This window comes from Pleurodeles waltl, chromosome 12 (assembly GCF_031143425.1).
Source record: "Pleurodeles waltl isolate 20211129_DDA chromosome 12, aPleWal1.hap1.20221129, whole genome shotgun sequence".
Classification (NCBI taxonomy): Eukaryota; Metazoa; Chordata; class Amphibia; order Caudata; family Salamandridae; genus Pleurodeles; species Pleurodeles waltl.
Window position 1 is genome coordinate 209,763,949 of NC_090451.1, and position 16,251 is coordinate 209,780,199.

The 16,251-nt window shown below is 41.2% G+C and overlaps 1 protein-coding gene across 2 annotated transcripts in view; it reads left to right on the top strand.

Moving 5' to 3' along the window:
• Positions 1-16,251, top strand: part of CPNE7 (copine 7) — a 606,098-nt gene that overhangs the window by 577,261 nt on the left and 12,586 nt on the right. For both annotated transcript variants that reach the window (XM_069216819.1, XM_069216820.1), the window contains exons 14-15: positions 1,018-1,151; positions 11,611-11,847. In XM_069216819.1, the coding sequence (XP_069072920.1) occupies positions 1,018-1,151; positions 11,611-11,847 (371 nt within the window). The remainder of the gene's footprint in view (positions 1-1,017; positions 1,152-11,610; positions 11,848-16,251) is intronic.

Below are 16,251 nucleotides of genomic sequence, written 5' to 3' on the forward strand. Positions count from 1 at the left end.
AAAAAATAACCTTCTTCAGGTCCAATGACTAAATGAGATATGAAACTAATATTTAAGCCTTGCACACAGGTCTTGCAGGCTGCCAGTATGGTGCCCTATGCTTCTTGTTAAAATTAGGGTTCAGCATGAACACAGTCTGTCAGTTCATAAATTAGCAGATACAACAAACTGTGTGAACCATGCCCAACAGGTAGGTAATAGAAAATTCTGCTATATGAATCAATTTATTAACTTCTGAGATCTGCATTATCATAGCAGCGGTCTTGCTTGGGCAGGAAAGGAACAGTAGACTTCCCCGTTTGCCGACATAAAATTTGAGCTGCAAAGTCTTAAATATTAGTTTCTTACCTCATTTGGAAAGAAACAATATACATGATATAAAATCCAAGAGAATGATAGTAGTTTTAATTCAGTTATTCGTCCTGAAAAAGGTGGGATAAAGGTCAAGGAGCCACTAAAATGCTGCGTCGTCACAGTAACCTTTTTAGTATTTTGATTGTATACAGTTGTTTTCTATGTTATTTTTGGACCAAATGATTTTGATAATGTTTCAAGTCTAATGGATGATAAACTATATTAACAAATGTCACTAGTATTTTATGTGTATTTTATTAAATATGTATGAGACTCTAAATATTGTGGTTGGAGCATGTTTGGTTATTTTCTTGACAGCACCCGCCACGAGGTCCATTTTGAGCCTTGGGAAGTTGGTCTATGTTCTAGATCGAGGGGCACAAGTAAATAGCGCAATATTAGAAGTGCTCATTTATGTGCCTAAGTAGAGTGTGCGCTTTGTGTTGGAACTGCTCTACTAAGATAAATAGGAAAGTTGTTGAGCAAATTATGAAGAAATGTGATCCATAAAACGTTTATATTATTTTATGCTTTTAAACCAAGATAAAATGTACTGTTGACTGGCTGACTGATCTGTTTTATTTGTAGCAGAAACATCTCTGAATCTAAGGTCTGTGGAGTTTTTACCTCTCCTTATTTCAGTTTTCTTGTTCTTTCCTTCAGGGATTCAAGGCATTGTGGAATCCTACCAGAACTGCTTGCCGAAAATTCAACTTTATGGGCCAACCAATGTGGCACCACTCATCTCCAGGGTCGCGAAGGTTGCAGCAGGAGAGGAGAGGACGAAGGAGGCATCGGTATGTCATCCAACTTTATATTGCAAAAAGAGAGATGTAAATAAGCCCTGGGTATAGCAGCAGACCACTTGGCATACCTTAGGCCTGATTTAGATCTCGGCGGATGGAATACCCTGCCACAAACATGTCGGATATCCTGATGAATTACAATCCCCATAGGATATCATGGTATCGTAATATGGCAGACAAGATATCCGTCACATTTGTGACAAAGTATTCTTCTCCACCAACATCTAAATCAGGTCCTCACTCTTCAAATTTATATTTTAACACACTTCAGCCCGCAGCCTGCTAGTGCAGAAGACAAACAGAAAAAAGCCCTAATAAGCCAACCTCTGCACCTGATGATACACACTCAAGGGCTAAGGATTTTTAGTACACATCCATTGAGTATTGGCTCTGTTGTGCAATGAAAATAATGAAATAGTGCACTTTAGTAAAGAAGTACCAATGTATTGTAATTCGTAGATGGATGAACGGTTGACTGGATAGATGGAAAGAGTATGGATGGGTGAATGAATGGATGGGTGGGCAGGTTGATTGATGGGTGGAAGGAGTAAGGCATGGATGACTGGCTAATATGATATAGATGAATGGGTGGATGGATGGCTGGCTGGCAGGCTGGACGGATGGATGGATGGATTGATCGATTGATGTAGCAAGAACAATATGATAATAAGTAGCATAGATTGCAAATTACGCCTTTAAGGTGATTTTGTTATGTTTGTAGTCACTGTTGTACTGTTGTGGAAATCAAGCCAGAATGCAAAAATTACTTGAATTGGCCTCTTTGTGCAAGGGAGGGAAAACACTAAGCACCTTATACTGTTTATTTATTAAGCACCAACAATCATTACCTATTACTTGTTATTTACTATACGCCTTAACTGTAATTTGATAAATATCAATGAAATACATAAACATGCTTTACAAATGTTCTGAGCAAAATAGGCAAAAGTGGTAGCAAGGACATTTACAACATTCGCTCCTCCCTCTCTTTCCAGCTCTTACCACCTTCACCTGTATGCATAGCGCGTCATAAATAAATACATAAATATACAAGTACTTATTATCTTGTGTTCTTTTAGACAATTTGCCTGTTGTCAGGTGCTCTTACATGAGGATGGGTCCTGTTACATGATCCACCAAATTCGCCCACTGGTCCTGTCCGCCAGATAAAATCTTCTTTTCACCATGAGATCCAGGAGACAAAAAACAGGATGACTGAGTTCCTCCTACATAAGATACTCCAAAGCTTTGGTAGAGAATCAGTACGCCCACTATCTCAGATTTAGCTTCACCAATAAATCCCTCCTCTTTGAATAATCCATATGACTATGAGGACAGCATGTGTATGCACCATGTGAGTAAATTTCATTCATCCACCGATCTATTTATTCATCTATCCGTTTAGTTCTTCTCTTTAAATGTGTATTTAACAGAATGTGGCATCACTGTTTTTTTTAAATGTTCCAAAGCCACAGAAGTGGAGGGAAACAAAAAGTAACATTTTGATACACAGATCAGAAAGTTGATGATTGAGATTCATACTAACAGGCACCATGAAAGTCAATTCACCAAAATGCCAGGGGTAACCGAAGTGACATCACACACTATTTGACATTTACATTTTCTCACACACACATGCTTGCATGTACATACATGATCACACATCAAACACTTTTTCTCACATAAATGCACTCTCATGTGCACACATGCACACAACATACATTTAAGAGCATTTGCCACTTACCTCACCTATCAGAAAGGTTCCCACTCCAGCTAATTGCACTCCATTTTTTATTGGAATGACTTCGAATACTATTATTCACTATTACTGTAATAAAAACATTGTAAAAACAAGGAAACTGGAGCTCCAAATGATGCCATGAGGAGGAGCTGCCACATTGTTCCTGGCACTGATTTTGCCACCTTTGAGGCCAGGGGTCGCATATACAGTACCAGGGGTCGCAGTTGCGACCCCGGGCGACCCCTAAATGACATCCATGACAGGCACCGCAAGCACTATTCATAGATAGCCCCGTGGTAATTGCAGTAGCTAGGTAGGTGAAACGTGGAGAAAGATGTTTATTTTTATGTTTTTTTCTGTTCAATGTTCTTCCTGCCTTTCAGAGACAGCGGAAGCCCCCCTGGGTAACGCATCCATTAAAGTATCTAATTGGGAGAATATTAATTATTTAATTGCACTTTCCACGTCGGCCTGCCTCCCTTGAGCAAGTTCCCCGTTCTATATGAAAGAAGATGTATGAGTTATTTTGCTGACTGCTAGGGTTTCACAGTCCTCCAAAATGGGCCACAAACGTGAGCGCTTGAGAAATTCAGTAAATTATTAAAAAAGCTCCCGGCTTTAAAAGAAATCCCATACTTCAGAAAGATTGAAAAAAAAAAAGATTTCACTGCCCTAAATCCACTGTTTGTAATGCTTTGTGCTGCTTTGAGCATTAATTCTGTTGAAAAATTCTCCCAAACTCTCAGTAGTAATTAAGACTCCTCTCTTCTGTTCCCAGCTGGGATATATTTGTTTAATTGGCAAAGATTGTCTTTGCTGAAGAAAGCTCTGAAGATGACTGTAATACGTCAGACTTTAGGCCAATGTGGAGAGAACCCCTACCCTCGGCGGAAATCCTGAGCTTTGAATGGTCAAATACCCTGTGATTGTTTTTTTCAGTAAAATATTGAATATCCAGCAACCAGCCTTTCTTCATCAGCACCGCTGCATTTCAGATGTCTTCTGGGATACTGTGTGGATGAATTAAAGTCTTGCAGCCCCGCCCCCAAAAAAACCAAATTACTGAATTGGACACTTTCTTCTCTGTACCTGAATTCAAACGACTGTACAAGCCTTGGTACTCTTGCACTAGGATGAAAGCAACTAGGCCACGGAGTAATTTAAATTACGGTAGCATAATTCAAGTAATTTTAGGAATTTGCATATTACAATAAATTCACAAAATTATGGCACATTGCATAATTACACTACTGGTTGCTAAAAACTTATAGAGTGGGTGCACAGCAACAACGAGAAGAAGCAGAACACGTGCTTCTGCTGTTCAAGGCAATTGGTTTTTTTGCATATTTTTTAGGAGGCAGTGCTTCCTTGCTTTATCATTGATACACCTATGGATTTCACACTAATGGACACAGCTAAATAACTCATTTTCACTTCATATAATTACATGTAATTTTACATAATTTTCCTGAAATGTCCTGAAACTACGCAAAAGTAAATTACACAAATCTCGCACACCTTTAAGGCAAGACTGTGTTCCACAGCATCCCAGACACCTTATTGTCCCTCGTGAGTGATTCTGAACACTGCAGCATGCCTAATTAAAAGCCTGAAGAAATTCAAACATACTATCCCGACCCTAAAGGAACTGCACAGCTCTTCTTGAATGCCAACATGATCTTCAAGGCTAACTGTAAGATCTACATCTGACAAACTAACCATCATGGGTAGATCACGAAACAGTAGTAGCCAGAACACTGACAAAGAAATGGAACACATAAAAACACAGGAAACAGGTCTTCTCCATCGATGCACCTAAAATCTGGAACAGCATCACCATGAACATCAGAATTACCGCAAACCACCTACAATTCAGCAAAGATCTGAAAATTCTTCTCTTTAAACAATGCAACATCTTAACATCTTAAAGTCCCCCTTACCACCATATATTGACTACAGTAGCGCCTCTCCCATCTACTCTCTAGCTAATCTTCAATCATAATTTTGGGAGATGGCCTGGTATGGCATTCTGTTGTTCCTGTACAAGTTTGCACTTCATAAATACTTAAATACATACAAAGAATGGGATATCACTTTGCGATACTACCTGAAAAGAAAAAGTGTCAGGTAGATTTCTCTACCATTTGAATCTAGTAACCCCGGGCTGGACGGGGGAACCAAAATTAGCCCTGGTTGAAATGCTCATCCCAGCTCCACCCCCTCCCTCTCCTTGTTCTTTCTCTCTCTCTCTCCATCCATCAATTCGCTCTTCGCCCTTGCTCTCTCTCCATTCCTTTTTCTCTCAAAAACCTAACCCGTGCCAGCTGCAATAACCTTGGAGAATTGGGGAAAGTGACAGAGGCCACAGCAGAGGCCTTGAACTTTCAAAATCAGCCTGCAAGGGCCCCAGCCCACCGAGAAAAGGCCCAATGGGATAAAAGGCCAGCCTGGCCATACAGACCCCACACACTTGATTACAGGAACTTAATAACCTGTACTTATCCTTCATGGTGGCTATCTAACTTTGACTGTCCTCCTGGTAAGAACTGACCACAGGGTTGTGAACACCCTGGACAGGTGCACATCAACTTTATGCTTTCAGATGGAATGAGAACTGGACCAGTTTTGTCCAGTGCTGGTCTAGGAATAGGGCGTCTTTAACATATTTTCAGAATAACCACTGACAATGCAAATTACCCCCCTTTATATCTCTAGTATGACACCTTATCTTGAGTTCTGAGGCAAGAGTTCAGTTCTCGTGGACTAATGCTGGACTCCATGACATACCCTGAAGGACACAAATGGCCTTCTTCGTGTTTTGCTCTGGTGTGTGAGGAAGACGTAATACGAGTCACCAGTTAGTGGTCCGGGCCTTGAGATCTCCATGGAGGAAACAGGAACATGTGCTCATTTGTGGAAACAATCATGGTGTGGATATCTTTGCGAGCATCCTGTTCTTGTGTAAAACATTATAATCATGTTGAATCATAAAACCTTGATGGAAACAGTACGGGTAATTAAAAGAATGCCGACCTTGTGACGACCATGATCAAGATCATCATGCCTTTATTCCACAGGGGCGCCCTCCACTCAATATTCATATTTCTTGGCAGACATTTTATTAAGAATAGCAGTCTATCCTTACACCCAACCTGTTGTACATCAGAGTGCATTATGCGACACCTTTGGCACTCCCTGGCTATATTAGTTGCTTGGGTCACATTGTACTTAGGTGCCATTTTATGTAGAACTTAACAGCCTGTATTATTCTCACAACTAAGGATACTTCTGGATCAATTCATGCATGCTTGTTATGGTCAGGTTGCAAATACTGCTCATGTCCACTGTCATGACATTGAGGACAGGCCTTAAAGTGGTTCGGGTCCCTCCAGGTGTTAGACCCGGTAGTAATTAAAGCAGACATTGAAACGGGTTCTTAAAGGACCTTAAATTTGTATCCTTAACGTTGCAGGCAAAATCACTGATTACATTCTGTAACTGTAAAAAACGTTAAAGTAATCCATGACAGCAATTTAGTTTCTGTTTATAGTTTAAGCATTCCCTGAGAGTGTTAGCTATTTCCAGTATGTTGTCTTTCTGTATTTCGTTTTGTGTGGAATATTACTCTTCTATAGTGCATGAATTGAGTCGACTCCAGGGGCTGTATCAAACATTCAGTGCAATTTCCTTGTTTGCACCGGAGCACCTTTTAAAAGGTGTACCCATTGCAAACAAGGTAAATGGCCGGATTAGCATAAATGCGCTGCCCCCAGGACAGCGGCGAACTTGCGCTCCTCCCAGGCAGAGCATTAATGTAAAAAACAGAGCTACTGCTTTAAAGCCGCTCCTTTCTTCACTGTCCAGACAGCAACCCATCTGCACTTTAAAAAGGGATTAGAGATTCTCTCGCAGCAGGTGCAGTGAGTGACTGTGCCGGCCTGCAAGGATATGTATGGTGTGTCCATAGGACCCCCGCTGCCCCCTCTAGAGGGCTGCCTTCAAGGGGCACACTGTCAGTGCGCCCCCTGACAGCTTTTTTGCCTGTGTGCCCGTGTCAATGATATGACATGGATGCAGAAGCGAAGGGATTCCCTCATTTGCATGAGGCCAAGCCCCCATGAGGAAACACCCTCTGGTGATAGCGCTGGCGCTATATGTGCACGTGCACTATCGGTATTACAGAAGGGGCCGCACAAGCATCGGCGGCCCCTTCTGCAATACCAAAGTACCCACGGTGTGCAAAGTGAGCACGTACCCATTGTACCCATTGTACCCGGGGGCACTTCATACTGCCCAGGTATTTATAAAGGGCCACAATTAAGCACTCTGAAGTTGAGGTTGAAGGCGGTCCGAGTTTCTTACAGCGCCTATCACTGGGTCAAAAAGATGTTCACAATATATGGTAAACCAATGTTTGGCCTCTCTGCAGAAAGCTCAGAGCAATGGTCACATATTCCATTTACACCTGTGATTCTGTGCAAATGTTTGTGAAGGAGGTACACAGCTGTCAGAATATTTACAAGGTGAAGTTAAAAAAAAAATGCAGTGCTTAGAGTTGGATAAGTGCTTTGTGGGTTTGGAGTGATGAAGTGAAGACGATGCAAGGAAATGCATTCCGGAGAGAGTGAAAAGAGGATGCTAAGGAGGAAAGAGAGGAGGTGGAAGATATGTAGATGAAGGACATGTGGAGCAATAAAGGGTACATGTCTAACAGAGTGAACATAACAGGAGTGATTGAGACGCTCTATGGACTACTACCCCTCCCACAGGCCCTGGTAATGTTTAATTCACACTCACAATTTCAGAATTGAAACATGATCCATTGTATTACAACAAATACATCCTTTTTTCTGATTTATCTTAAACAGCTAACAAACATTGACAAAGCCAATAGCCCTTGCTGGTTGTAGGTGTTTGTAAGTTCTTGTGTAGTATATATCTGGAAGCAATAACAAAGGGCTCAGAGAGGAACCAAAGTACTGGTCCAGTGATACTATGGCAATCACAGAAATGTAGTTTACCGTTTTAAACCATGCCACTAATTACATTGGTCCTACAACTCTTGGAGGCACCTTCACTTTTTTCATCCCACTTAAATCTCTTAGTTTGGGTGTAGGGGCCAATGTCATGACAATTAGGATATAGGAACTATTGCCATGCTGGTTATGTAGGGTTTATGGGCATACTGGTTGGGATATGGGGACCTCCATCATGCCATTTAGGATGTAGGGGCCACTGGCTTGCCAGTTAGAATATAGGAACCCCTGCCATGCTGGTTAGGAGGTAGGACTTGCTGTCATGCCAGTTGGGCTATAGGGATCCCTGTCCTGCCAGTTAGGGAGTAAGGCCACTGTCATGCCAGTTAGGACATAGGAGCTACTGCCAGACTAGTTAAACTGTAAGGATCTCTATTATGCCAGTTAAGATGTAGGAACCACTATCATGCTAATAGGGCTATAGGAATCACCGTCATGCCAGTTTGGATGGCAGGACCACTATCATGCCAGTTAAGAAGTAGAGGGCATAGCCATGCCATTTAGGATGTAAGCGATTAGAGAGTGGTTTTGTTTTGTGATACCGATGCTAAAGAGTTAGTCAGGTCAATCAAAGAGATAGAGAAAGACAATTAACTAATTTCAGGAAAGGTAGGTTGGATAACTTCAGTGATTCCGACATGTATTCAAACCATTGACTGAACTAATAGACGCTGTTTGGTCCTCAAGATAAGGCATTGTCCTTACACTACATAATATGTTTTAAGGCACATGTTTACCACTTGGGGAATCCTGGTACAGAGTGATAGAAGTTTCTTGATACCCCATTCAACGATACCAATTTTATCAGTCTCTGAAGGATGAAATGCTGAATGAAGCTGAACCTGTGGCCAAGAAGGCACACACATGCTGCTAGAGTTGAGGCATTTGCCCACTATGCCATTAGGCCCAGCGTTTACCCTTAGTGGTTTGTAACTGAAGAAACATTGCACAGTGGCTATGATATGTCTCACAGTGGTTTAACCTGGTGAAACCCCAACCTCCACCAAATGTGGTGAGCAGAAGACAGTGATGGGGTCATCTAGGGAACCTCAGATCATTTAGTTTTAGTGATGGAAATGAAAAGAGTAGAATCACCTCATTGTTGGTCATAGGCTTCAAAGGTAAAGGCAAACTGCTGTTATACAACTCAGAAAAGCGTTATTTTTTTCTAGGCTCACAAGTTTTGGTTTGGCCTATTTCTCCTTAAGATGTATGCTCTTGGTGGTCTTCTGATCCCACTAACCCCTCTCTCCACCCTTTTGGAATCTGTTTTGGTCCTTGCTTCTGAGCTTTGTTTAGATCCAGTTCTCTGTCGACATTGTTCTTGGCCTATGTTCTCAAGGCTCATTCTTGGCTGACATCTTGCTGAAGACACTTTCTAGGTTTAATAATGAAATGCTACTCAGCACTCTGTGTATACAAATAACTTCAATTGCTTAATGATCATATGATATCGATCGGCATCCACTCTTCATACTTATTTGGAAAGATTAAAAATTGTCCAGAATACAGTTTATGTTTAATCCTTTCTTTGTCTCACATTCCTGTATTGAGAAACGTACATGAAATATGTAACGATAAACATTACAGAGAAACATCCAAATAGTATTGAAATACAGTGTCCATTACTATAACGAGAACATCTTTTTCATGGGAGGGGAGGTGTAGGGGCTTGGAGAATGGACTGGTTTTTGGGTGCAAACCTAAAGATAAGATAAGGAAAGTCCCCTAGGGACACATTACCTTCAACCAACATTGTAACAGTCACAAGCCATATCCCCCATATGATGTTTTCAGGGGTCATAAACATTGAAAACCAGCATTTCATACAGTGCATAGACTTAGTAGTGGCACTGGGGGTGGAATAGCAAAAGAACTGGAAACCTAGAAGCAGAATGCTAGAAAAACTGGTGGAAAATTCCATCACGTATCTTAACAATGTCAGGTGAGGACCAGTTGTGGAGTAGGGCCATCCCATGTCCGTCAGGCAGTAATATTAAAATGCTAGAATACATGTTGCACAATTTCCCAACACAGGAGAGGGGGGGTTAGCTTGCATGCCTCCTAATGGGTGTCCCTGTAAGATACATTAATGGGGAGAGAGAGGGGAAATGTGGAGCCTCCCCATTTGTAAGAACATGATTGTGGTGTCCTCAGGGTTTTCTAAGTCCCTGCCTCATTGTGTCAACCTGTTAAGGAATCAGCACCAAACTTCTTCAAATTGGAGGAGTTTGTTGTTAATTTTATATATCAATTTCTTGAATGTGGCCATTGTGAGCATGTCTTCTAGCCACTCCTGGGAAGTGGGGGATTTTGTCTGTTTCACAGTATTTCTAAATCCACATCTTAGCCACCACCAGTGCAGTGGCCACCCAGCTGGTGAAGTGGCAGAGTAGGTCTGGTAGACCAATCATGTTATGGAATAAATCTAATTTCAAGGTTAAGTCTTGTTGGACTAAAATATATTTTCTCACACAATGCCAATAACTGTGCATAGGGGAACAAGTCCATATGATATGCACAATGTCACAGTCCAGTGCCTTGCACCATCAGCATAGTGAATCATATCTCAGGTTGGCCCTGTGGAGCCCAGTAGGAGACCAATGCCACCTATGTCTCAGTTTATAGTAATCAAATTTCAAATTGGATTCCATCAGCCCTTTATTATAATCGTCCATCACCGCCTCACATTCCCCTTTCCTTAATAGCATCTGTAGACAATATTCCCACCATGAACATAAGTCAGTAGTAATGGGTATGGAATATTGTATAACAATCAGTAAGAAGTAAGGACCTTTGATTGTACCTCTACTGGCCTTCCATATCTGTAGGTAGTGGACTATAGGCGAAAGTGGTAACTCAGTATCACGGCAGCTATGTAAGGCATATTTTATGTTCAATCCTTTATTTTTTCATGCTTCTTGTAAAATGAACTTGATTGTAATAAAAGAAACATCCATCTAAAAAAAATCCAACGTCTTTTGCCTTCTTGGGACTTTTTCAGGGTTTATTAGTTCATGTCAGTTGTTAAAGTCTCGCTAGGGTTTTCATCATACTGCATTTAAGTCCAAGTCTAAAATGGAACACTGACAGCATGCTTTCAAGCATTACTCCTAAATTAACTAGTAATTCCCTTATCAAGGGTAACACATTACCAAATACATTTTAGACATAGACTTACATGCAGTACGATGAATACATGAAGAATTCCCAAGAGGACAGGATGCGTTGGCTTTTTGTGCTAAATGTTTCATCAGCTACAATCAAACTGATTTTACAAAAAGCATGAAACAATAAAAGACTGAACATAAACTGTATTTTGGTCCATCTTTAATCTTTCTAAATAAGGATGAAAGTTGGATACTGACCAATATCATGTGACCATCAAGAAATTGAAGTTATGTGTATACACAGAGCACTCAGTAACATTTATTTTACCACCAATGATTGAGTCCTTAAAAGAGGGTGTGTGATGGCTTCTCCCTCATACTTGTGCACCTCTTTCAATTTTTACTGACTTCTTTGTTATGTGATGACAGCTGATGATAGTGGTAAGTGCGGTTCTTTGTTGTTTTGCACCAGCCATCTATTGTAAATCATTTGTTATCTTCTAAGTTTATGTTCCAAAGATTATTCTCTTCTCACAATCCCTTATTCTTGCTCTTCTCCATAGCAATATTTTATTCTGTTGATACTGACGGATGGAGTGGTCACTGACATGGCTGACACCAGGGAGGCGATTGTCCGTGCCTCCTACCTACCCATGTCCATCATAATTGTTGGGGTGGGAAACGCCGACTTCACCGACATGCAGATCTTGGATGGCGATGATGGTATCCTTCGATCTCCAAAAGGCGAACCAGCGCTGAGGGACATTGTGCAGTTTGTACCCTTCAGAGAGTTTAAAAATGTAAGTTTTAAAATACAGAAGAATGGTGAACCAGTAAGAGAGAGCAGTGCGCTGGGACTCCAACACTTTACTCTGTAGTACATAGTTATCAGTCAGTATAATACTCATACTACAGCAGATGTGCAAACATCACTGCTAAGAACTACAAACTTCAATACAGTGTTCAGATATTACTGTACCGTGCACTACCAGCAACCAACTCTGAGGGCCTAATTCACAAAGTTAAACTTACACTTTGTGGAAGTCTACATTTTGTTTGTATTCGCAAACAAAAAGTTAATATTGAGCTTATAACTGCGGAAACTCCGCAATCGTGGCGGAGAACCTGCACATAAAAAGATAGACCTGTCCTATTGTTTTAAGTGCGGTGTTCTCAGCCTCAACTGTGGAAGCTTCGAAGTCGTAAACTTACTATTAACTTGTGGTTTGTGAATTCCCCAAAAATCGTAAACTTACACAAAAGTGAAAGTTTACCTTTGTGAATCATGCCCTGAATATTAGCGTAGACATTCAACTTCATAAGTCGCTAATATTACAAGAGGGGAGTGATACTGTAGTGAAAACCAGACTACAGCGTAGAAGACGTTCAGTAAATTGCTCCAGGACAACAGGGAAATGTGTTGTAATGTAGAGATAGTACGGTGTTACGTATGGATACTAGCATGAAGCACATTATTGTGTAAAGATCCCATTGATGCACACAAACTACAAAACACTACAGTATTATCATAGCCACTGACATGATGCGGCAACACAGGACTAAATTATGTGGCATGTTTACTGCAGCATGGGAAGAGCAAATAATGCATCAAATTTCAAAGCGTAATTATCAAGCTTTTTTGTGATTATGCAAATTGCTAAATTATTTTTTTAAACTATATCAAGTCTGCAAACCGCAAAGCTAGCAATGTTTAAAAAAAAAAAACACTATGGCTAAAACTGTACATTACCCTGTGGTGCTGCTGAAGTTTGCTACTGTGTCTCTAAAGATACAGCAACAGTTGAGCAACTTAGACATACTCACTTGAGGTGGCATTCTCCGTCTCCTCCCTGCTGCCAGTAGTTTCAGGGTGGGACTTCCGGTAGAGGTGAAAGGCGATTATGAACCTGAGTGGTGGCCATTTTGTCTCTCCATTGCCATTTCGAAGACAGCTGGGGTAAAACAAATCCCTGCATTAAGATGCCTGGTCCCTGTTTGATGGAGCTTCCATCTGCAAGGAAGGGCAACGCTAAACTATGCCAAGCGTTGGTAGACTTGGGTAATATACTAAATTCTGCACATTTGCTGGCTGTTAGTCTTGGCATCCGTGACGTGGTCTACCCTAATTTTTTGCCTCTGCTTCCCAGATTGTTGATGTGTGCTGGACTCTATTTTGCTACTCTGGGCACTTTACCACTGCTAACCAGTGATAAAGTGCAAGTGTTCCTATGTAAAATGTATGTGTAATTGGCTTATCCATGATTGGCCGATTTGACTTACTCGTAAGTACCTAGTAAAGTGCACTAGAGGTACCCAGGGCCCATAAATCAAATTCTTCTAGTGGGCCTGCAGCACTGGTTATGTCACCCACGTTAGTAGCCCTGTGTACATGGCTCAGACCTGCCACTGCAGTGTCTGTGTGTGCAGTTTTAAACTGCCAATTCGACTTGGTAAGTGTACCTACTTGCCAGGCCCCTTTTTGTTCATGTAAGGCACTCCTAAGGTAGGCCCTAGTTAGCCCCAAGGGCAGGGTGAAGTGCATGTTAAAGGCGGGACATGTACTGATGTGTTTTACATGTCCTAACAGTGAAATACTGCTTAATTCAGTCTTCACTGTTGCAAGGCCTATCTCTCTCACAGGTTAACATGGTGGCTGCCTTTAAATAACTTTAAAGTGCAGATTCCCTCGGAGAGCAGATGGAAATATGGAGTTTGGGGCCTATGAACTCACAATTTAAAAATACATCTTTTAGTGAAGTTCGTTTTTAGATTGTTAGTTTGAAAATGCCACTTTGTGAAAGTAGGCATTTTTTAGCTTAAAACTTATTCTGTGACTCTGCTTGTTTGTGGATTGCCTGTCTGGGTCAGTTTGACAGTTGGGCTGTTTGTGAATCCCTCTAGACAGTGAGACAAAGGGAGCTGGGTGTAGCCTGCAGTGAAGTCTTCAACCCCCTGGTGTGTGTATGGGGCCTGGCCTGGGCAAGGCAGGATCTTGTGAACAACAGAGACTTTCCCTTGAAGTGGGCCTAATTCAAAGGCAGAAAGTGGTAAAAGTATTGAACCCAGAACCCCTGAAAATTAGGTAACTTCTGGAACAAATAGGTACTTCTGCCAAGGAGAAGAGTTGAAGAGCTGAGGAAGAGTGCTGCATCTGCCTGTCACTGTGCTTTGTTGGGGTATCCTACAGTTGCTGCTTCTGCCTGTGAAAGGGGGCAAAGACTGGACTTTGTGGTATATTCCTGCTTGTGAAGAATCTCCAAAAGCTTGAACTGAACTTGCCTCCTGTTTTGAAGTCTCAGGGCCATCAAAGACTTCCTCTGCTAACATCTGGACTCTCTGCTGAGACTCCTGGCCTGCCAAGTGGTCCCTGGGCACTTAAAAAGTGAAGTTGGCAGACAAGAGCTGAAAATCCACACACAGAAAGCTGTGCAGGGAAATTTTCGATGCACCATCTGCAACGCAACTGATAAATAACACGCCGCCAGCTTCCTGGCTAAAAATCGACGCTGCACCTGCATCGGGGCTGGAGAAACGACACGCAACACCCGCTTGAGGCTGCTGATGATGGAAAACCCAAGCAGTGCGGTTTTCTAACACTGTGCAACTGGATTTTCCACGCATCATCCCTGGGCGTCAAAGTCAACCTGACTCTGCGCGGATCCGAGGTGCCCCATCTGGAAATCGATGCATCGATGTCTTGCGAGGGAGAAAAACGATGTATTGCCAACCCAACCGGAGAAGAAATGATACACGGCCTCCCTTGCAAGGAAGGAATGGATGCATCGCTGCCTTTTCCGACACCCATGCAGCTTTATTTTTTCCACTAACCAGGTACTTTGTGCAAAATCAACGTTTTCTATTGTTTTCTATGGAGTAAGACTCTGATTCTTTTGGAAATCCATATTTTAACTTGTGTATGTTGGATTATTGTCATTTTGGTTTTGTTTGATTTAAATAAATATTACCTATTTTTCTTAACTGGTGTGGTGTCCGTTTTGTAGTGTTTTCACTGTATTACTGTGTGTGTTGATACAAATACTTTACACATTGCTTCTGTGCTAATAAGCCTGACTGCTTGTGCCAAGCTACCAAGGGGGTAAGCAGGGGTTATCTAAGTGTGTTTCTCCATTACCCTGACCAGAGTGAGGGTCCTTGCTTGGACGGGGGTAACCTGATTGACAACCAAAGACCCAATTTCTAACACTAGCCCATGGAGGTATAGTTACACCTTCGTGCTCACCTACCTATAATGACATTTTACACTATTATGTGCTGCGAAAAACATGAAGTTGATTTAGAAAATAGAAATTTTTGAGAAAGAAAAGTGTACACATGGCTGAAGATGTACTAAATAACAATATTCGACAGTGAAGCATCATTTTGCTTGGCAAGTAAATAAGAGGGCTCGATTATTTTAATATTCTCCGATTAGGTTAGTTTTTGAACAACAATTATAATGTTGCACTCAGCACTATAATCTTCATGTGCATGTTTCTCGTGACAAATCATGCAAATTTTTCTTGATGCCCACTATTTAAAAAAAACAGTCAGATGTCTACATTTATTTTGACGTTCTGACTAGGTGGGAATTTAAGATTTAATACATCAGACCTCAAAATAGACGCTTAATGTAATACATTCTTAATACTTTCTTGCATAAGATTTTTTTTCTCATATTTGTTTCAAGTAAGCATTAACAAGCTGCTTTAATCATTCTAGCACAACACTCCCTTCAACCAGATATTAAATGTGTACAAACATCCAGGAGTTTTGGCGCCTTCTGGAGGAAAAAGCCCTTAATCCATCAGAAGCAGTAGAATTTCTGGGTTATTAAGATATTAACATAATCTAGAAGATAATTCTCACCTCCTAATAGTAATAGTTTTGCACTATACAAGCTAGAAAGTTTTTTGAGTGAATCTGCACATTCTGCAAGCGATCATGTGACCAATGTGACAAATACATAATTATATGGAATTTGCCACCGTGGCAGGATAAACATATAAAAGTGACGCTGATTATGGTCAGGGCGTCTAGAATTATGTGATTTTGTGGCTTCAGTGATTCCCACAGAATTATGGAGTTGCCACATTTGCCAAATAATGCATAATTTGATGCATAATCTGCAGACTTTAACAAAAAAAGACGTTTCTAGCTCAAACGGATCAAAGGTTAACTAAAAACGAAACAACACTTGTTGCCCC